The sequence below is a fragment of the Triticum aestivum genome, chromosome 4A (assembly GCF_018294505.1).
Source record: "Triticum aestivum cultivar Chinese Spring chromosome 4A, IWGSC CS RefSeq v2.1, whole genome shotgun sequence".
NCBI classification, from domain to species: Eukaryota; Viridiplantae; Streptophyta; class Magnoliopsida; order Poales; family Poaceae; genus Triticum; species Triticum aestivum.
This window is the reverse complement of record NC_057803.1, coordinates 2538980-2562427: the sequence shown is the minus strand read 5'-3', so window position 1 is coordinate 2562427 and position 23448 is coordinate 2538980. Positions and strand designations below refer to the sequence as shown.

Below are 23448 nucleotides of genomic sequence, written 5' to 3'. Positions count from 1 at the left end.
TTTTGAAAATCAAACCAAACCCATCAGAAACGGCCCCCAAATCCTCCTCATTACTCACCGGATTTGAAGCCTGGACCCTTAATTCCGCCGGCTGGATCGCCGCCCCTTGTCCCGCATCCGTACCTCCGGTCATCTCCCTTTTCAATTTAGCCGCATCCAAATCAGATTTGAGAAGCATCGCAGCCCTGCTCTGCATCCGCCGCAGTAACTTCTGCGGGTTCCTCGCTCGGGAGAGAAGGTCCCTTCCGCGCGCCTTGAAGGTGCTCCAGTCCTCAACGAGGAGGCCACCCACCCCTCGCCGCTCATCGCGGCAGGCTATCGCGGCCGCCGCCGGCGGCGGCGCCTCCATGTTGACCCGGTCGTGGGTCGCCTCGGCTATCGCCAGAGAGCCTGATGTACCTGTTCCAAATTACTCCGTGCTGATGTTTAATTAGTACCACTTTATGTATGTGCGTTGGTGTTGGCTGTGTGCATCTTAGTTATGCAGAGGCCGGGTGTGTGCTCATAGTGTTTGTATCCACTTGATGCTTCATTTTGAGTTAATAAAATCCACCCTTTATCGAAAAAAATCCAGTTGATGAAGGGCGCAAATAGTCTGGGCCTAAACCAAACAGACATCGCAGTTAAACCTAAACATCTAAGACCTGAGGTCCCAACCAGGACGCCTGCCTGGTATGGGGCACCTACCAGTCCAGCGCACTCCTCAACCAGGACGCCTGCCGAGTATGAGGCCGCCACAGCCACCTGCCACCAATCCATCTTCAGAGTTGTACTGTTGCATGTACCATGTCAGGTCTCTGCCATCGATGCCACCATGACGCCCGACAGCATCGTCCTCCTACGCGAGTCCATCCTCCCACATCGAACTCCGAATCTGCACTGCGTTACGCCGTCAAGATTCGTCGCCATCAGTGTGTAGGATGAATCACCGCTTCAATAAAGAATCTGTCGTCTGGTCCCTCGATCACGTGTGTACCTCCAAGAATGACGCCCCCAAGGGAGGAACGACACCAGAGCGTCGCCGTCATTCGATCATCCAATCTAGGGTTTCCCCTGGAGGTAGCAGAGAGTGGCCTTGAGCTTCTCCACGGCGATGCCTTCAAGAAGGGAACGACGCAGATAGCGCCGCCACCGCCGGCCTTAGCAGACGCCGAAGGCAAGTTTTCATCCAGATCAGTTCGAAGGGATCCAACTCTCGTGTACGGGACGCCGTCACCACCAGCACCACCAGGCAGAACCATGGAGCACCGGCAGATCAGCGAGCCGCCGGCACCACCGCATCCAGATCGCCGGCCACGCCGGGCCGCCGCCATCCCCCGTGCTGTCCGGATCAGAGACGGAGCCGCCGACCGCGCACAGGGACCACCACCGCCTGCACACGCCGGAGCGCCGCCGAGAGCCCAGCGCCCGCCACCGCTTGTCGAGGGCCACCGCCACGCGCCCCGAGCGGACTCCCACGCACACCAGGGGAAATCGCAAGCGTGAGACCTGCCATTGCCCACAAGCCCGCGCCGGCGCGCCCCGCCTCCAGCGCGCCGCCAACAACCGCCGTGATCCGCCCGCGTCAGATCCAGCGAGTCGTGGGAGAAGAGATCCCGCCGCCGCCGACGCCGACCGGGCTTTGCCCGGCGGCGCTCCCCGGCTGCGGCGAGAAGGAGAGGTCGGGGGAGGAACGAGGACGGGGCGGCGCTAGGGTTCCCCCCGGTCGCCGCGCAGGGACGACACGGGAGGAGTCGTGGGAGGAGAAATCTTTCGCTATACGCATGGGTGGCGGCCCGGTAGAAGATTGCTAGAAGCTTGATGAAATTCTCTAGGAAGAAGCAGGGAGTGGAGGTTTTTCTTCTGATCATGTTGATGAACCAAGCTGTAATATCACTGATGAAGTTTCTCCTATTCTAGGCTAGGCTATGTTGTAATCCCTAGGAGATAGTAGTAGTTTTGTCTAGCTGGGATGAACGCTTGAAATGTTTAATCCTCTGGCGGTCTTTTTGCTTTTGCGCTGGTTTCATTAATGAAAATAGGAGGAGCTTATCATTTGCCTCTTTTGTGAACTCTGAAGATCTGTCCGTTTTCATAGGCCACTTTCAGCTCAAGCATTTGCTCAGTTCACTGAACTTCAGGGGCTGACATTACAATATTTTGATCCACAAGCTCAAGCTCAAGATAAATGGATCTGGCAAGGAAAAACCAATGGATATTCATCCATCAAGATGTATAACTGTTTATTAGCTGATATTGATGCCCATGTACTGCTCAATTTGGCTCTGGAAAAATGCTAGCAGACTCGGGCATACAATATTTTTCTGGCTCCTGCTTCATGACAAAGTCAAAACCAGAAATCTCTTGAGGAGGATATCTATGCATCTTGTTTGTTATGAGAAAGTTGAAGAAACATTAATGCATATGTTCTGGGACTGCTCTCACTCTCAAGACCGCTGGGCAATCTCCATGTTCGATGAAACCATTCTGGATCACTAGGATCAAAAGCAAGTTTTCGAGCTCTTTAAAGGGGTGGATTGGTGGGAAGTGCATGGATGAACCCGGGTACATACGAACCCACTTTGAAAAACACATTTCTAAATGCTAAAAAAAATCTGAAAAAGGTTACACGGGTATGTCTTCATGTTCTATGTGTGTATAAAGTTTCACGAAAAAATAACTTTTAGTGGCCTGTGCAAAAAAGACAAAAAATTGTGTCGTGAAACGCTATTTAGAAGCACTAAAATTTGTCTTTTTTTGTGAAGGCAAACAAAAAGACATTTTTTTACAAAACTTTGTTTCGACCACGGCAGTGTTGGCAAGGGCTACGTCCTCGACGCCTTCTTCGCTGGAGCTTCCATCAGCCACAACTACCACTCCTACTTCGTTGAAGTCCACTCCTGTTTCGACCGCCATTGTGACTACGTCCAGGTCAAGCAACGTCAACTGCAATGGGATCCGGGGGGGTTTGGGTGGCGTCGGCTTGGGATCAAGCCGAATTTCAAGACGGGAGGGATGTCAGGAGCCCCTCCTGATGGGTATGTGGGCCTGCCCCTGGACCGTTACATGGGCTGGGCCCATCAGACTACCGAAGCTGAAGAGTACAAGTACCAGCAAGTGGACGACGCTCTAGTCATCCAGTGGATCACGGCAAACGGCACCCGGCGGCTCCCTTCTCCTACCTCACGCTCCCTTCCTCCTCTTCTTCTTGTATACATTACCTGTACCTCAAATTGAAGCTTGTATCCCTTGTAAGTGAGTAATTGATCGAGAGAGAGAGAGAGAGAGAGATTACTGGTTCCTTACACCGCCCACACACATTTGACAACGTGTATGCATGAAATTTTCCTTTATATTTTCTAACATTTTAAAACATGCTTAAAATGCAATTTTTTTCAAAAATGGGTGCAAATGCCCCTGGGTTCAGGATGTGCCCACTCGTGGATTGGTTCACATCTATAATGCTGAAGCCAGATTAGTGACTTTCCAATACCATCATGATCGCAACAGCTGGAGTGGATAGTAGCATCTTATGTAGTATAATTTTTTTTATGCCTGTACATAACCTTTTCTTTTACATCACATATTGAAAATACCGTAGAAAATTGTTCTATGTTTGAAGCTCGAAATAGGAGAGCTCTCTCTTTTAAAGAAAAGAAGTAAAAAAGACAGAAGCTTGCCCATGAAGAGTACACACACACACACTAGGAAGTAGGGAGTTTGCTTGGACAGAGTAGTCACCTATTTGGTTGCCACACATTCCTTTTGTGTATTTTTAGAAGTCCACTGTTCCTTGGACGTACTACTATCCTCATCGTGTCCGGCACTTGAACCTCAATAAAGTACTCCTCCAAGCAAAGAATCTTCGATTATTTTTAGACTCTCAAATGCGTAGTTTTCTTCTCTTCTTCTCCGGCGAGATCCCGCCGGTCAATATATGCATATTTTTCCTCGGCGCTGTGAATGGACAGATCAACCTCGTTAGCTTTGGCGATCGTCCAAGCATTATCCTTCGCGATCGCCTCGCCGTAGTTGGCACTTGGTAGGTAGGTAGGTTGCGCCCCGAGCATATCTACTAAAATAGTGGAAGAAAGCAAGAAAAAGGAAGAAGAAGAAGCAATCGTGTGACATTATTCGATCGAGCTATAGCTGTAGGCTGACGGCTCAACGGTTGTCCCTAAGCTTCATTGCTATAGCTGTAGATCTTCAAGCAGATAACCCCGCAAAAAAAAAGATCTTCAAGCAGATAGAGTCCACTCCAAACCCTAACGCGCCTCTCCACGTCTCTTCTTTTCCTTTTCCTCTCTCTGCCACGCGCCGCTCTAGCGCCCCGCCACCGACGCGCCGCCATGCCGCCGCGCCGCCGAGGAGCGTCGGCTACCGCGGCGTCCGCCTGCGCCCCAACGGCGGCTACTACGCGGAGATACGCTCCGGCGATCTCCGGCTCGACCTCGGCACGTCCGGGACGGCGCGCGAGGCCGACCGCGCGTACGACGCGGCGGCGTGGCGCCTAGGCCGGCCGCGCGGCTAGATGAACTTTCAGGATGTCTACACGCTCCAGCAAGCGCTCGACCGTGCCCCGCCGCCGCGTCTGAACACGGCACAAGACCGTGCGGAGCACGCCGAGCGGCAGCGCCGCCTCCTCGTCGCCCAGGAGGACGAGCGGGTCATGGCGGAGTGGCGGCGCCGCCACCCGGAGGACGTCGCCTACGAGCAGTCCTACTAGGCAAGGCGTCGCGAGGAGGACACGCGAAGGCGCCGCGAGGCGCGGTTGGACAGGTGTCGGCGCAAGGCGTTGGCGAACGCGCAGTCCAATCTCGTTGCAGCAGGTGGGAGGTCGTTCTTCACGGAAGACGATGATCGTTGGTTGGACATATGGCTAGATACCTTGGACGACACTGCCGAGAAGGATGACGATAGTGATGATAACGACTTAGACTAGTTTTTTTTATGCAATCTATCTCGTGTTTTATCGTTTGTCATTTTTAATTATTATGCAGTCTATGTTTCCGATGTAAAATAACTTTATATCGTTAAAATCTATACAATCTATCTATTTTCCAATAGCCTAGAATGAGCGCGCGCTGCTTTTTTGCGCGCTGCTGAAGTGGCGCGCGCGCTGCATTTTAGCGCGGCTGCTGGAGCGGGCGCAACGCGCCGCGCCAAACCAGCTGATGCGCGTGCGGCATATGTGTTTTTTGCACGCGGCGCGACCGACGCCTGTTGGAGATGCTCTTAGGTTTTGTTTGGAGAACCCTTATCTCTCCTCTCTTTGCTGTAATCTCCTGTACTCCTTGTTTCTACCTTAATTAAGATCGGCCTCGGATATGTACAAAGAAACTTTGCGTTATCCATATGCTCCGGTTAGGGTTCATTTTCTTGAGTATATTCCGGTTTGGGTTAATTTTCTTGAGTATATTCCGGTTTTTGTCCTCCATTTAATACATCTTGCCACCTTTTACCTTTAGTTATAACCATTTTATAGCTTCATTTACTCCTTTTTATTATACATGTCCGACATTTTTCCTGTTTGATATAACTTACCACATACACGACCGAATTCCATGACCCAGGGACACACTCTATCTAGCTAAACTAGGTCTAACTAGTAGACTGCCCGTGCGTTGCCACGGGCCAAAAATTAAATTTATAAACGATGCTCATATTTCTCTCCCCGAATGAAAACATTGCATGCAATGTTCAACCACAACACAAACACAAGTATCTTCTCTCTATTCCAACAAACGCAATGCATCCCTCTAGCCTCTCGTTTCTGTTGAAGTTGTTCTCCCTAGCCCTCTTTGTCCATACATCAATCATCCTCTCAATCTATTGCCCCTTGACACTGCATGTGGCTTCTATGTCTACTACGTATGTCATGCAACATGGAACATGATAAAAAAGGATGAGATACAAGGCACCTCACCTTAGTACAAATCACAAGAAAATGTGGCATATGAACATGAGAACATTATTCCACCACATGTTCATTCACAAACTAATAATGCTCTGTTTAACTGGGCTCTGCTTTCATCTCCACCTAAGATGCATCTCCGTCACTTTATCTCACTAATACTTATTTTCCTATGGACCTCAAATATACATACAAGAATCACATGACAAGGTTGCATCATTGTCATTCCATCTATTCCTTCACTTCAGCTCTTTTGGTCATTGCAACACCAGTCTACTCCATCGTCACCCTACTCCAAATCCGCCCATGTTTCCATCCGGCTCCAAATACGGCCATTTTTTCTCCATGTCTTTCATGTTGTATCAAGTTTGTACTTTCAACCTCAGAATTTTCATTGTTCAGAATGAGGAGGGTTTCCAGAGTTCACTTCTTTGAGAGAGAACACAACACATATTGATACAGATTAGTGATGAACAAAAATTTCTTTGTGTTATTTATAACGATGAATACCAACACATGGTATGTTATTCAATGGAGTAGCAAAGTTGTCGTGTTTGGAAAAATAAGTCTAATGTGCGTATATTGAAGTGAATCCCTGAATTAACAAATGCAAGAGGAAAAGATGACTACTCCCTCTAGACGGGTGCATGGGGCATCCACAGGTTCCTAGATCATCAAGTTGACCAACGCATTATACAACAAAAAACTATATGTTTAGGAATTTTATCCGAATACGAATTCAGTGTCTATTGCCCACACCCTTAGTCATTCCAATCATTGCCCCCCTTGCATCATATCACTGTCACCTTTTTCTCTCTCCCCCACCTCTCTCTCTCTCCTATTGCATCTCATCGTAACGTTGTTCCCTACAACCATCGATCCACTAACATCGTCTCCAGCAATGGGCGAGGGCTATGGTGCCTCTACTTGCACGAGGAAAACCTTTAGTGGGCACGAAAATGAATCCAACACACCTATGTTGCACCTCCCATTTTGGCGCTGTCTCCTGGTCCCTCTCCTACTTTGGGGAGTTCGGAGACAAGCCAGTTGCAATGCGAGCGATGTGCCATGCCTGGACCCCATGCATTGCAACGGGGGCATAGATATTCTATTGGTTCAATATCAATCTTGTCCGACATATACCTTACATCCACCATATTCTAGATTTTGATAACATTTAATTTGATTATATCATGGTAAGAGAAGGTAAGAAAAGTTTTGATTCAGTTAAAATTCTGGTAAGATTGATTTGATATGATTGAGTTAATGCAAGACACGGTTATGGAAAAGTATCGATTTCGTGTAGATTATTCCAATTTACTATATTTATGTTGGTTTTTATTTTGTGCCACGTCGGTTGGGGATACCAAAAACCAACAGGAAACCAAAGAGGGGACGGGAACGTGAGGTGGAAAAAACCGAGAATGAGGGGAGGCGATGGAACAAAGTCCCATTTAAAAGTAGAGATATCATACATTTCATTCCATAGGTGTAAATTACTCTCTACGAAACTATATTTTGTTTCAAATCTTGATAATCCTTCATATGGTTTTTCACTTCCTTTTTTTATGGTAAATAATTTATTTCCGGTCAAATTACTTCTATCGCATTATTTCATTATCTCAACGCATTTTATGACTTCGAGGATATAAGAATAATCTAACATGTAAAATAATTCTTTCTTAGGTTTCAAATAAGTCACCAGTAGGTCAAAAAAATAGGTGAAATCTTGCCAGGCAGGCAGACACACAACAACAGCCGATGAGTGCCGCTTAAGGTCCAATGAAAATAACATAAGTTGTGGAAAACAGAATTGTCAACTCTCTATGCTAGTTTTGCGACTCTGTACATTAAATTTAGATACATTTTACCTATCTTCTGTTATATGTCATCGTTCGGGCAGACGCCGTGCTCCGACAGCGTCATCGTCCAGGTGGATGCGGCCCTCTGCGAGACGATGTGGATGACATCAGGTGCGCCACCACCCGGAAAGAACGTCGTGGACAGCAGGAGGCCACCCTACATGAGCACGTACATCATCCTCGGTGTGTCCACCGCCGAGTTGTCGTTATGGTCGAGTGCGTGGACCACGCCGTCGCGAGAAAGCTGATGTCAACACAGATGGATCTCAACCATGGCAGCAAGCACATCAAACAAACACACATTAGCAAGAAAGCACACATACCTTCATCTTGGGATCCGGCCGTCTAACGTTGACTTGCCTGTCGGGACAATCTAGCCGTTGCCATGCTCACCGTAGCCGAATCCACTATCCCCGGCCAGGCAACCATAACCTCACCCATGACCATGTACCTCACAGGCACAAAACGTCACCCATACCATGCCCACGGGCCCGAAATCCCATCCATACCCAAACCCACCAGGTACCCATAGGGCAACTCGACAATATGCGATATTATACCCTCAATAATGGCAAATAAACATAAAACAATGATTTTAATTCACAGTTGACAAGCTCACAATCACAACCACATATAAATAGCATGACTATGTTTGCAAAAATGGTAGCCTGACCATAGTAAATAACACGTTTACATGTGTAACCAAGAGGCAAATAGCAACTGAAAATTATTTAAAATAAAGTACAGCGCCAAGTCTTCGAACATGATTTTAGTAAATAAAAAGTGCACTGTCCACACAACCGCCAACCAGTAGCTCCAGGTCTTCATTCTCGAGTGATGACTGAAGTAGGTTCGTCTTACACGCGTTATAGACCAAAAGAACATGATTTAATTAATTACACAGAGAATCTTACAATTTAAGTGAAAAATATCTGAAGTGCAAACAACAAGGTTGTAATTTTTTTTACCATTTGTTCTTCATCATCCTCTAGAACACTCTGAAATTCTGCAAAGCGAGTGGAATTCCAATCACCTAATGTCTAACCAACAATTATTATATAAATAACAAGGTATTTGCACAATAAAAATAAGAGGCAAGTGCAAATATTGAGTACCTAATAGATCCGCATGAGACTAATCTTGCGTACACTTGAGAGCTTCTGAAATATTAGGAGTAAGACTTGAGATTCAGACGCTGGAGTGACTTGAGATTCAGACGCTCCATCTTGAGAAGCCAGTGAACCTTTCCATATCACAGATGAGCCTTGCGCTTCATCTTGAGAAGCCAGTGAGCTGTACATAATACACAACAGATAAGTTTAAGAATTGTACAGAAAATAGTATTCAATTTTAGTAAAAGTTAACCAAATAAGTAGAATGTAAAACTCGAATTATGGTGATCCCACAATAGTCTTCACAATCATAGGTACCAAACCAATCACTAATTAATTTTCTTTCGAGCAAACATGCAACACCTGAATCTTCATTGAAGATGATAGTAATCGATTAATTAACCAAACATGCACACATGGATAGATCCACGTACTTGCATACAGTAGTATAGGAATACGAATCTGTACTACTACGTATTGATATTACAGGAATATAAGCAAGAATCATGCCTTGAATGAAGCCTGGTCCTTGAAGCGGCCATGCTCTCCGCCATGGTACATGCTCCCAGCCTGCCTTGCTGGTGTGGCCTGCCTTGTCGTTGCTGAACCCTTGTACCTCGATCGCTTGCCGTCGCAGCCGTTAATTACTTCGTGATCGTGAATGGTGATCTATGGGGGGTATCTATAGATGGCTGGCAATCAGAGGAGACGAGAAGATACGATGGACTGATGGAATAATTTACGGTGCGGTAATTTACTTTCCACCTTTTAACAAAAAACATATGGTGGGATAAGGAAAGTTAAGATTTTTGCCATAACTTTTTTGTGATTTTGGGAAGCGTGGCCCATAACCACGCTTGATTGTTAGAAAATCTGTAAGACGGAGATCTTCATTCCAAGAAGGAAAGAATCATTCGTAATGAGGAAATACAATTGCCAAGATGGAAAAACAAAAGGAAGGGTTATGGAAATTGATTTGGTTTTTAATGCGAAGGGTGCTGGGATGTGGAACGAAGAAAAACCGGTTGAAAATAAACCGGTTGAAAATAAACCGGTTGAAAGTGGGGGGACTATTTAACCAATTCGTCCATTAGGAGTAGAGATTATGTGTATTATATTTGCCACCAGAACTGAGGGAATTAATTTCATGTAAATCGACCAGCCACAGCTCCAAGAATACGCGGACGAGGTGGCTCGGGTCGGCGTCGGCGCTGTCCAGCGCGGGCCACGGGCCCGCTTCCAAGTGCACGTGAAATGCACGTCTTCACAAATATTATAACCAGATGTGAGAAATCACATGCATAGAAAAGACATTCTGATAGCAATCCAAATACCATACTCAATTGAATACCTAACCTGGACAATACTCTTATTTCTATGCGCCAGAAAAAATGGAATAGCAAAGCTAAGTATGCCTACATACGCTCAGATTATATATAGGAATCTTGGGTGAACAATTGCAACAAAGCACTAAGCAGCGATAAATTTAAATAAAAAATTCATTAACTATGCAGGCAGCAGGCTTGTTACAACATAGAGAGATAGGAAAATGTCACCTCCAGTAATGTAGCGCAAAGGAGTGGAACGAAGCATGAATGAGCGGTTGTCTGTTCTTCTCCATGTACATGGATCAGCAGTAGAGGCCAAGTATATAAGTACTTGACTGAACTCCACTCTTCGTGTACGGAGAGCCATGTCACCTTCTCGCCGCTGCAGCATGGGAGGACGGCTGGTTCACGTGACCCTCCAGCTGGGGGATCCATGGTGGCTGACCATCGAGCTCGAGGCAAAGAAGTTGAGGGAAGCAGTGGCGAGATCCATGCCGTCCAACCGGGCGAAGAGGAGGTCGCCGGGGAGGGACACATCGGCAAGATCCGGTCACCACGCGACCTGAAGAGCAACAGTGATCTCCACAAGCTGTAGGCCGACGGCGTGCTCCATCCCCTGCGATGGGGTGACCATGGCGGTGGCCACAGCTCCTCATGCTCGCCTCGATCTCGGCGACACACCCGTAGTGTAGGAGGCAGCAACGACCTCGACGAAATCATGGCCTCCATCCGGGAACGCATGAACGACCTCGGCCCCGTCGCTACTCCTTCCGCCGTAGCCGCACGCGGCAGCGGGCCGTGGGTAGGAGGGCAGGCGGCGTCGCCTCGGCTGACGGCAGGGAGCAGCATTGATTTCGGGTAGGTGGCATCGCGAGGACGGCCGCGGCCGCGGGGAAGCACCCCGATCATGCTGCCAGGCCAATCCTTCTCCTCCGATCCCCTATCCCCGAAGATTGCGCCGCCGCCCCGGTCGTGTTGTTTTCATATATTATGCCATTTTTTCCTGTACCTAAACAAACGCGGGCGAGCGGATGGCAGAGTTTTGGTCCGCCCTCTAAAATTGCTAAACGCACTTTTGGTGAGGATTATTGTTAATAAATGAATTCAATCATGTCACTCTAAATAAATGGATTCAATCTTGTGACTCTAATTACTTCGGATTGTTATGTGCACACTAAGCGGGGTGCAGTTAGGAAAAAAAATGTTTTCTAATTAAAGTGAATGAGTGATTTAAGGTAAGGTTAATTAATTTAGATTTGATTTTTAGTGATTGTTAGTAAAGTATGATGCGTCTTTAAAATCTTTTATTTGTTTCCTTAAAATCTATTATTTGTTTCCTAAAAAAATTTGCAATAATGGACGGTATCGGTTGATTTGGATAAGTTAGTAAATTTAGATCCGTGATTGCGTGCACGTTTGGAAAGTGCTGATTTGCAAGGAAAGAGCTGAGGGGTAAATAAACCGGTGAATAAGAAACCAGCATCGAAAAAAATCTACGACGGTTAACCTACGAAAAAAAAACCGGACGAAAGTGGTGGGACGAAAAAAAACCTGGAAGCGAGACTACCAACTGCTCCATTAGGAGTAGAGATGCGACACCAAATGACACGAAAATGCGTGCGTACGTGCATGCTTTCCCTCTCGCTCTCATCGATGGGCAGGGCAACAGACCTTTACCGTGAGGTCCCTGACCAACAGGACGAAATGTCAAATATGTACCCACATCCGTCGAACGAAACCTACTGTACACAGATGGTTATAGGTGCAGACGTGCAGTGTCCACGTCGTTTTCTACTTTGGTGATCATGCCGGCCCAACGTGCAGCCACAGCAAGTAGTAGAATCCTTCTAGTATAAATGGCTCGTGCCCCTCTAACCCGTTCACCAAATCAAGCTAGCGCGCGCACGCACTACTCGAGGTCACAGACGGTTAGAGAGTGCTGTACGAATTAACGTACAGAGAACACTGGAATTCGATCGATGGAGATCACGAGCAGCACGATGGTGAAGCCGGCGTACGCTGTGCCGCACCCGCTCACCGGCGACAAGGTCTCGCTGACCGTCTTCGACCGCGCCGCTGTGGACACCTTCGTCCCCACTGTGCTCGCCTACCGCGCGCCGGCGCCGTCCAACGATGCGCTCAGGGAGGGGCTCCTCAAGGCCGTCGCGGCGTACCCTCACCTGGCAGGCCGCTTCGCCCTCGACGATCAAGGCCGGCGGTTCCTCGACGTCAACAACGAGGGCGTGCTCCTGATCGAGGCTGCCGTCCCGGTCGACCTGGCGGACGTGCTCGTCGACGGCCGCATGGCCGCAGGCGTCGAGGACATCTACCCGGCGATACCGGAGGTATCTGTTGCTTGGTTCTGCTTCTGTCACGACTCACATGCATGCATGCACTGAGAACGTGCATGCATGGCCGCTGCAGCCGCTTATACGTTTTTTTTTTTTGCCTATGCAGGTGAACATTGGGGCGGCGCTGCTGCAGTGCAGATCCAGCTCAACAGGTACAGGTGCGGCGGTCTCGTGGTCGGCATATGCTCCCACCATCAAGCCGCCGACGGCCACTCCATGAGCATGTTTTTCACCGCGTGGGCGTCCGCTGTACGCGAGCGAAAGGACTTCACCACGCCGGCCCCATTCCTCGATCGTGCGAGAACCACCGTGCCTCGAAGCACGCCGACGCCGGTGTTCGACCACCGGTCACGGGAGTTCACGTGTGGAGACGGGGACACCTATGCCGTCGTCCCCATGGACAGGATCAAAAACCTCACGGTGCACTTCACGGCCGAGTTCGTCGCCGACCTCAAAGCCCGTGTCGGCGCCCGCTGCAGCAGGTTCCAGTGCCTGCTCGCCCACGTCTGGAAGAAAATCACGGCGGCGCGGGACCTGAAGCCGGAGGAGTTCACCAAGGTGAGGGTGGCCGTGAACTGCAGGGGCAGGGCCGACCCTCCCGTGCCGATGGATTTCTTCGGGAACATGGTGCTCTGGGCTTTCCCAAGGCTCCAGGTCCGCGACGTCCTGAACTCGAGCTACGGCAGCGTGGTCGGCGTCATCCGCGACGCCGTGGCGCGCATCGACGACGAGTACGTGCAGTCCTTCGTGGACTTCGGCTGAGTGGCGGACGCGAACGGGGAGGAGCTCGTCGCGACGGCGGCCGCTGCCGGCACCCATGTTCTGCCCGGACGCAGAGGTGGACAGCTGGCTGGGATTCAGGTTCCACCAGCTCGATTTTGGCACCGGCGCGCCGTCCGCTTTCATACCGCCGGACTTGCCTATCGAGGGGCTCATGATCTTTGTGCCGTCGTGCAAGGCGAACGGCGGCGTCGACCTCTTCATGGCCGTCGCGGAGGAGCACGTCGCGGCGTTCGAGCAAATCTGCTACTCATTGGATTGATCGAGATTTATGGTCTTGTACTAGCTGTTTGGTTCACCTTTTATCGACGGATTTCGCTGTCGTGCAGCAGAATCTAAACCAAAGGGCGAACCCAGCAAAATCCGATTTCAGAAATTCGCTGTCAAAATCTAAACCAAAAGCGGAAGCAGCCCAAAACATACTTTCCAAAATCTGATTCCGCCGCGGACCAAAATCTGAAAAAGATGTATCAACTGGTTTGCCAAATGACCTACATCTTTTGCACATCAGATTTTTCACAGCAGATTTTTCACAACTGCTTTTAGAAATCCACAGCCGAACCAAATACGACCGTAGTATAGCGGCCAGATGGCGCTATTATTGCAGGAGTTTCTGTTTTGCAATGCCTTTTCATGTAATATATGAATTTCATGCTTCATAAGCGTGTGCTGGCTGTCATAGAGATTTTTTCCCTCAAAAGAGGAGTAAATGAAATCGTGGGCTTGACTGTTAATCTGATTTTGATGGCTGTAGAGTTGTTTAGTTGCATCATAAGACATAATTACGTGTGGTGCTCATTTGATTATTAGTATTCTCTCCCACCGTGTAGTCGATTTCAATTGGAAAGAATTGTTTTCAGGTTGCTATGTTGGTCCAAGTATGTTCTTCATTTGATAGGTACAGCAGCTCCCCATGACATGAAGACATTGGTTGACTTGCCTGTGTGGCAAATCTGATAAATGCTGCTGGCTACAATGATTAAAAATCATAACATGGTATTAGCTTGTTTCAATGATTTGTAATTGCTGTGTTTTTTCACACGATTTCCTTTTACAATAAAATGTTTGTTTCTTTTACGATTTCCGTTTTGATTTGACCACCTGAGTACTCTCCACAAAGTTTAGTTTTCCTAATCTTTTGGGTGGAGTTTGTTTTCTGTCAGTTCTTTTATTTTTCACACTTATTTGTATGCATATTTTTGGGGGAGTGTTATGTAAAAAAGGAAAAATAACAAACACAAATTAGTTCATACTCCCTCCGCCCCATAATATAAGAGCGTTTTCAAACGCTCTTATATTATGGGGCGGAGGGAGTAGATCTTAATTGAAAGGGACAATTAGTTAAGGCAAGTTTTGGGCGTTGTGTGTGCTACCGTCGTCAGAGAAAGCATATTTAGTAGAAAAATGACATCAAAGAAGTTCTACAACGACATGTTAGAGGATATCTAGTTTTGAAGATAAGAATTTGTAGTTTGGATAAGAATTTGTAGTCGTTAGCTTACAGAAGGAGTAGTTATATTATTTCTCAACATGCATATATTACAACTCACCATCTTTGCCACATCATCAATCCTTCTACTTCTACTTCTCCCAGCATGCATGCAAAATGCTACATTCATTGTATAAATATTTTGTAACTATATAATAATCAAATAAAACAAATCATATGTCTTTTTAGTTTTTGTAGTTTAGAGTAATTTTTAGTTTTAATTCTCATATCCAAATTCCTGATAACAAAAATCCAATCGAAATATATTGTAACCAATTTTCGTAGCAACTCACGGAGAGCAACTAACTGGAGGTTACCCCTTGCGGGGGACCTTAAAGGGTCACTTCGGGTGTGCTGGGAGCACGCAAAGTGCCGCGTCTACCGCCGTCACATGTTGCATGCTGGGCGCCCCTTTGGATTTCATTTGTTTTGTTTCTCCATACGCGTTTTTCGGTATTAGATGGTACTTTTTAGGTTTTCTGACTTTTCGGTTTTCACCTGGTTTTCCCTAGGTTTTTGAAGAAAAAGTCACGGATTTTTTTTGGCACGGAAAAACAATTTATGCTTCTATGAGAAGCACATATTTGCTTCCCATGGAGGCACACGTTTATTTTCGCGAGAAGCACAACTCAGAAAAGAAAAGAAAATCTACGCTTCAATAAGAAGCACATATTTGCTTCTTGTGAAAACAAATATTTGCTTCCGTGAGAAGCACAACTGTGCCTTGTACAAAAAGTATGCTTCCACAAGAAGCACATATTTGCTTCTCATGAAAGCACAGATTTGCTTTTATGAGAAACACAGTTGTGCTTCTTGGAAAGAGAAAATTGTGCTTCCACGAGAAGAACAAATTTGCTTCTCGTGGAGGCAAAGATTTGCTTTCACAAAATCTCGGAAAGGCGGGGGGGTGGATTGTGCTTACACGTTTGCATAAATTTGCTTCTCATGAAGGCACTGATTTGCTTCTGCGAGTGCTTATCGAAAAGGAAAAAGGTAAATAAAAAGTGCTTCTGGCTCTGGTTTTTACTTTCGGTTTTTTCGTAAAAAAAAAGTTCATTCAAACCTATTAATATGGTATCTAGTTTCGAAGATCTCGACGCGAAAAACCCAATGATGAAAACGGTTTGGAATTTGGACGCATGATTTAAGAGATAAAACATTTTGAATAGATGAATCTATGGGAAAAAAGGAAAATTACCTAGTTGCGACAAGTGGCGCTAGGCGTGGAATTCAAGCCGAGTCGAGCCAGCTCGACTCGACTCGCTAAAGCTCGTTTCATTAATGAGCTAGCTCGACTCGACTCGTTACTATAACGTGCTCAAATTCAAGATTGGCTCGACTCGTATAACTCGCGAGCTGGCTCGTTTAGCTTGTTAAGCTCGTTAAAGATATGAACATTAGAACTTACAAATACGATAAAAAGATTAACTAAGAATTTAACATGTGCATATGTGGTCTTGTACGTGTGAGTCCCCTGTGTGGCTCGGCCTTGAGTGGCTGGGCCTTGTGTTGGGACGCAAGGTGTTTAGAGGTTGTATTTTACTATCCCTAAAAAACATTGATTTTTTTATCGAGCTTAACGAGTTACCCGAGTATTTATGAGATCGGCTCGTTTAACTTGGTATTTAAACGATCTTAAACTAAAACTCGGCTCGGCTCGTTATTCTTCGAGTTCGAGTCGATTCAAGCCGAGTCACGAGCTACTCGTTTAGCTCGCGAGCTTCGAGCTTTTTTTCCAGCCCTAAGTGACGCATATGCAATGTGCCACTTATTAGCGCTTGAGATGGTGAAAATGACCTTTGCACAGGATAACTCTTTACTAGTGATTTTGCAACACACATGTCGGTTCATTGGGGTTGACTACGCGCCCCAGGTCAGGATCATATCACAACTATACACATAAATATCCCACCACCTGACAAAGGCCATCCTTAACTAGTGATTTAGCAACTCACGTGTTGGTTTATTGGTAGGGGAACCAGATGGGCCGGCCCAAGCGCGCAGGAGGCCATGGCCTCGTTTCTTTTTTTGATTTTATTCTTTTTCTTTTTCTACTTTTGTTTATAATATTCTAAACAAATATATTACAAAAAAACTTTACATTTGAAAAAATATGTTAACCAAGCATTTGAAAAAAATGTCAAATGTGCATAGAGAAAAATGTTTCTCATGTATACAAAAAATATGCACTGGGTGTCAAGATTTTTAGTCATGTATTTAGAAAATGTTAATCAAGCATTTTCAAAAAAAATGTTAAACAAGTATTTGAAAATATTCATCAAGCATTTTAAAAATTCAAATGTATATTGAAAAAATATTGACCATATATTCATAAAATATTAATCTTGTATTGTATTTAAAAAATGTTAAACTTGTATTTGAAACAAATTAATCAAGCATTTAGAAAATGGTTAATGTATATAGAAAAAGTATTGATCGTGTATTCAAAACATATTAAGATTTTACTATAGTAAAAAAATGTTAAACTTGTATTTGAAAAAGTTAAATGTATATAGAAAATGTGGACCATATATTAAATAAATGTTAATCTTGCATTTGAAAAATGTTAATCGAGCATTTGTAATATGTTAAATGTCTATATTAAAAATCCTAGCCATGTATTAAATAATGTTACTGTTGTACTAGAAAGTTTTCAAACAAGAATCTGAAAATGTTTAAAATCTGTATAGAGAAAACGTTGACCATGTATTAAAAAATGTTAATCTTGTATTTGATAAATGTAAAACTATGTATAGAAAAAATGTTGACCATGTATTAAAATGTTAAATTTGTATTTTGAAAATGTAAAACTATGTATAGAAAAAATGTTGACCATGTATTAAAATGTTAAATTTATATTTTGAAAATGTTAAATATGTATTAGAAAAATGTTATTGACATATATGGAAAAAATGGAATGATAACTAAAATAAAATTAGACATTTGTTGATGAAAAAATGATCAAATCGAGAAAGTGAAGAAAATCAAGGAAAAAAACCCGAAGCATAACAAATGAAGAAAGAAAAAATAGTGAAGCAACAAAAATAAAGCCAAATATAAAAATAAAAAGAAAATAAGAAAGCCATGCCAATTAAAGAAAAGGAAACATAAAACAAGAAAACCCCAAAGATAAGAGAGAAAGAGCACAAAAAACTAAAGAAATAAATTAAAATAAAAACTGGTAAAAACTGGTAATAATTGAAAGAAAAACGATGAAAAAGGAATACTAAAAACCCCAAAGAAACCCATGAGTAAATAAAAAAAGAAAAAAAAATCTTTTTTGAGCAAAGAAAAACGCAACGTACGTTATTATCATCGAACAAGCGGGCCCAATACTCTACATGGTCAGAAAATCTTCAGCGAGACGGAAGATACCCTCTCTGTAAGCGAGATATACGGTCAAAATCTTATCACAACTAGGCCCATAAATTGGCTACGACGCGAAAAAGCGCATCCACAACTCACGGGTTAGCTCATCTGAAATCACGAATTGAGGAGCACTCTTTACAAAGGTCACTTCCACCTCCTAGGTTGCGACAGGTGTGCACACTGCATGCGCGCCACTTGTTGTAACCTGGAAATTTTTCTTTTTTTCCTAGATTCGTTTATTCAAATCGTTTTATCTCTTAAGTTGTTCATTTGAATCTCGGACCATTTTCACCGTTGGATTCTTCGCGTTGGGATCTTTGAAACTAGATCCCATATTATAGGTTTTGACAAACTTAAAAACCGAACGTAAAAACCGAACCGGAAGCACATTGTTTCCTTTTCTAAAAGAGGCACTGTGCCTCTCACGGAAGCAAGTTCGTGCCTTCAGGAGAAGTAAACCCGTGCCTCTTGTGCGAAAAAAAAGAAACATGTTTTTTTCGTTTCCGAGAGGCACGCTCGCCAAAGGAAAAAAACAAAACATGTTTTTTTTTCTTTTTTCGAGAGGCACATCGCAGAAGCAAATTCGTGGCACCAGTGAAAAAAACGCAAATTTTTTGCTCCAAAAGCTAGAAAAGACCGTTGAAAAACTGAAATGCCGAAAAAACCAAAAAAACAACTAAAAAACTGAAAACATGTGCGAAATAAAAACGACAATCGAAGGAAGCATACTGAGTGTGCGTCTCAACCCACCTCAACTAATCCTTGAAGAGGCTTTCAAAGAAGCGCTCGTTAATTAGTTGCTCTGTGGTTCATCTAGTGAATACTTTCGGCCAGGATCATATCACTAGTACTTAGGCCCATAAATTGCCCACCACGGGACAAAGGCCGTCCGTTCGGCAGTCACTCAGCCCAGATCCAGTCCAACGTAGGGGCCCGCCCACAACCACCGAGTCCAGAGCGTGTCGGCTCGTCTCCGCAACGCATGCCGCGGGATCGGCCTTCGCCTCCCCATGGCCTTCCATTCCTCGGCCGCTCCCATCCCCTTGGCCCCACCTCCCGGCCCCGGAGCCTTCCGCCGAGCCCACCGCCCCGCCGGAGCTTCCCGGGCCGGCGCGCCCGGGAGGGGTCTCGCCGCCCACTCGCCCCCCTCGCCCGACGTCGTGGTCACCCGCGAGCAAGGCAAGAACGCCAAGCTCGTCGCCGCGCTAGTAAGTTCCCTCCCACAGCGGGCAGCTCTCTCATTGTCCTCCTGGATCGAGCGCGGCGGGCTTTCAGGGAGCGTCGGGGATGCCCCTCCTCGTCTTCTCTGTGATACCCTGAGCCGATGTTGGTGAATTTTAGAGGGGACGGTTTTATATGCTCGGCTGTGGAGAGGCGATTTTCCGAGCTGATTTTACATCTCTGAACTGGGGGCTGATGAACTCGGTCAGACCTTGGGGAGTTAATCACATCAGTTTTGTAATTGGGCTGTGCAGGAGAAGCATAATGTGCGCTCTCTGGAGCTTCCTCTTATTCAGCACGTCGAAGGGCCTGATGCAGATAGGCTTTCAGCTGTCTTGCGGGGTATGTAGTTCAGTTTATCTTCTTTACACTGCTTTGCAAAACTTGCAACTGCAGGGTTTAGTCACTTTGCTATTATGTATGTATTTGCAGATGAACATTTTGACTGGATTACTGTAACTTCTCCTGAGGCAGCTGTGGTGTTCCTTGAGGGATGGAAGTAAGATTCAAACATATTGCAGTTATTGTGCCCAGTGTTGCCATGCAAATATGTCGTTTCAAGATTCATTCCACATAGGTTGCGGGCTTGTGGCAGCGCAGGTCCGTGCGCTCTCTGTGAAACAAAGTAGATTATGCATTTTACACGGCCAAAGTTATTTTTTCTGAACTTCATTTGTGCAATTAAATCGTTGCTGCATGACACCAGAACAAATCAAACGTCGTCTACGACTAGACTACCATATTTGACATTACCCGATAACTCAATACCAGGGCTGCTGGAAGTCCTAAGGTGCGAATAGCAGTTGTTGGAGCAGGTACTGCAAGAACTTTCGATGAAGTATTGCAATCCAATGATGGATCCCTTGAGGTTGCATTTTCTCCTTCCAAAGGTATCTTGCCCATATTTTTATACTCCTGCTATGGTGTACTGCCAATGCACTTTAAAGACATCATGCATCTTGAAGACTTGCGAGTATTTTCAATTCTATATGGTACTTATTATATTTATTTCTTCTTCAGCTTTGGGCAAAGTTTTGGCCTCGGAGCTTCCAAGGACTAGTGAGACTGCCTGTAAAGTGTTGTATCCTGCATCTGCAAAGGCTGGCCATGAAATTCGTGAGTCATTTCGTGTCCATTTAGTTCACATTTATATGTGTGCTATTTATTTCATCCCTTTGTTTAGTCAAAAGATTTCTGCCTTTCTGTTTTCCAGAGTGAGTTATGAATTATTCAGGCCTGGGCAAATTCATCCATATTATAAATCAGGAATTGCTTTGTATTTTCAGTCTTGTAGTTAAATTTCCTGTTGTTTAAGATTTTGTAACAATTTGATCAATTTTGACTCTTTTTATTCCTTATCTTGTTGTCTGTCTTCCACAACAATTGCATGAAATGTTCAGTCTTTCAGTTACTTAGTTTTACCCTGCGATGCAGAGAATGGGCTGTCAGCTCGAGGATTTGAGGTGACAAGACTGAACACCTATTCAACCGTAAGATTTTCACTTATATTGGTGTCTAATTTCCGGTCTCTTTCTGAATTTGTATATAGAACATATATTCTGCATTTTTGAGCCATTTTCCGTTGATCCATGGTACCTATCTTCTTTAGCTTGATCTTTCTGAAATCCATCAGTACTAATTTTGTTTGATATTAAGCTTCATGTCCCCCGCAAAAAAAAAAAGAGAAGATATTAAGCTTCATATGATGCAGAGTTTTGTGAAAAACATCAGATAATTCCGAACTAGAGCTGGATATTTGTATTTTAACCCTGTAATTATAGGTTGGTTTTAGTGAACACTTGAACTCAATGCAGTTGAACCACATAACATGAACCATTGATTAAGCTCATGATATTATACCTCTGCAGCCTTCTTTCCTTGCCTGACAGTGTCATACTTGTTTTTCGTAAGGTTGACTGTGGCATATCATGAATTTTACATTATATTCCATGCTTTATGTGCGCATAGACTTGGACTCCTGGTAATTAATCAAGTGGCTGTGTTTACAAACAGGTACCTGTACATGATGTAGATCCACAGATTTTAAAGCTTGCTCTTTCAGCGCCAGTTGTCGCAGTAGCTTCTCCATCTGCACTCCGGTAACTATATTAACTGTATCCGGCTATTCTTTTCATATTTTTTTTGTTTGCATAATTCTACAATATTACTACCCCCGTTCCAAAATATAAGACGTTTTGGTAGGCCATGGAGGTAGTACATTATAAGATGGTGAGCTGAAGCACATGTGCAACATATCGTGAGATTCTAGCATTTAGACATGAACCCCTGTTTGGAGGAGGTTATTGTTGATACAGGAGAAGCTTACTGATCCGCAAGTGGATCACTGCTTTTGCCCATATCATGCAGAATCTGGAACATGATATTACAGTCCTTCTCGCTTTGTTGATCACTGTAATTAGTTTCATTCTGCACAAAGCTGTGCTTTACTCTCTCCATTTGTTCCGTGGCTTCACAATGTTGCAGAGCTTGGCTAAACCTCATGTCACGGGTCGACAACTGGAGCAGCTCGGTCGCCTGCATAGGCGAGACGACGGCGTCAGCGGCCAAGAAACTCGGCCTGGAGAGTGTATACTATCCTGCAACCCCCGGACTCGAAGGGTACGGGCGCGCACATCATAATCCCTTTCTCCGAACAACGCCGTCCCCATTGTCATGGGCAAGTCGCTGTTCGTGGACATTCAGAGCCATACATTCAGAGAAATGCACTAGGACTTGCGTAGCCCTTGACTGAGTGTCGTGCGGTAATCGTTTTCCATGTTGCTTTGGGCAGGTGGGTCGAAAGCATCCTGGAGGCGCTCGGAGCCCACAAGCAATCGTCCAAGTGAGGCGTCGGCAGCTCTCTTGAATTTTCTTTCCCGGCTCCTGTCGTAGCCTTCTTTGTCTCTCGCTAGGCCCCAAAGTGTCGGAGACGAGCACGGCTGATTGACCGGCCGCTGTAGCCCGTACTGTAGTAGGTGCATTTTTTAAGGAACATGTGTTTTGTTTCCTGCTAATCGCACACACGCTATGCGTGCTTTTGCACTGTGCGTGAAGGGGGCCGGGGCATCATCGGCATGTAAATGTGGTGAGGCGTGCAGTACGGGCACGGCATGAACACAAAGTGTAACCTGATTCACTACAACTTCTTCCTCTTGGCTTTTTTTAGAAAACTTTTCCTTTATCCAATATACTCACATATTGGACGTAATAACATCTTATATTATGGGATGGAGGGAGTAGTTGCTTAGTTCTCTAGCCCAATGACCCAAATATGATACTCCCTCTGTTTCTAAATATAGGGTGTATAATTTTTGACATAGAAATTAAAGAACGTACATGGAGTAAAAATTTCACAAGTTTTGAATGAGGTTACACCTGACTAATTGGCATGAAAAAAATAGAGAAGCTTGCCTTATGTAAGTAAATGTAATCAAAACTCAAAAATCTATGCATCTTATATCAAGGAACGGAGGGAGTACTATCTAGTTTGCGAAAACACTAACGCCCACATGTGTGGGCGTCTGGCAACTCACCCACACGCATGGATCCTCGTCCAATCAATTCTGCACGAATCTTGGCGCGTTCTAGCAGTTCTTGTGTGCCACGTAGGACTAAGCTGGTGTGTGTGCATTCATCCGGTCGTCCACACGTCCTTTTTCACCACACGGGGGCCTGGTGTGTGGGCGTTTAACAATTCGCCCACGCACCACTTTTCACGCACGCAGAGGGGGCTGGTGTGTGGGCGTTTATCACTTCGTCCACACGCGCGTCTCCTCGCCCACACCCAAAGTTGGCAGTTGCCATGTGTTTCTGCAGGGTACATGGCAATTGCCCTAGCTTTGCTTGTAAGCAGGTGTCAACTCTCTTTTACCTGAGTTGCCATGTGTTTTTGCATGGTACATGGCAACTGCCCTAGCGTGCACGTAAGCAGCTGTCAACTCTTTCTCTTTACATGGCAACTGCTCTAGCGTGCTTGTGAGCACATCGCAACTCTCTCTTTTACCCGAACATGATTTTTTGCCATGCCTTTTTATAGTGCTACA

General features: G+C 45.3%; 1 protein-coding gene and 1 pseudogene across 1 annotated transcript; both read left to right on the top strand.

Moving 5' to 3' along the window:
* Positions 1 to 12093: 12093 nt before the first annotated feature.
* Positions 12094 to 13892, top strand: LOC123081508 (tryptamine benzoyltransferase 1-like; annotated as a pseudogene).
* Positions 13893 to 19123: 5231 nt separating this feature from the next.
* On the top strand, positions 19124 to 22591 carry LOC123084682 (uroporphyrinogen-III synthase, chloroplastic). Its single transcript, XM_044506167.1, has 9 exons — positions 19124 to 19392; positions 19660 to 19747; positions 19838 to 19904; positions 20177 to 20295; positions 20426 to 20521; positions 20840 to 20895; positions 21419 to 21504; positions 21890 to 22024; positions 22197 to 22591. Exons 1-9 carry the CDS (start codon positions 19195 to 19197, stop codon positions 22249 to 22251), a joined length of 900 nt encoding a protein of 299 aa, XP_044362102.1. The 5' UTR covers positions 19124 to 19194; the 3' UTR covers positions 22252 to 22591.
* Positions 22592 to 23448: the final 857 nt, after the last annotated feature.

What these genes read in the sequence shown, in the direction of transcription:
- LOC123084682 (XM_044506167.1), top strand. Translation starts at nt 19,195, where the DNA reads ATGGCCTTCCATTCCTCGGCCGCTCCCATCCCCTTGGCCCCACCTCCC. An exon ending in TGCATTTTCTCCTTCCAAAG is followed by an intron (nt 20,296 to 20,425) that starts GTATCTTGCCCA and finishes TTTCTTCTTCAG; the next exon opens with CTTTGGGCAAAGTTTTGGCC. An exon ending in GACTGAACACCTATTCAACC is followed by an intron (nt 20,896 to 21,418) that starts GTAAGATTTTCA and finishes GTTTACAAACAG; the next exon opens with GTACCTGTACATGATGTAGA.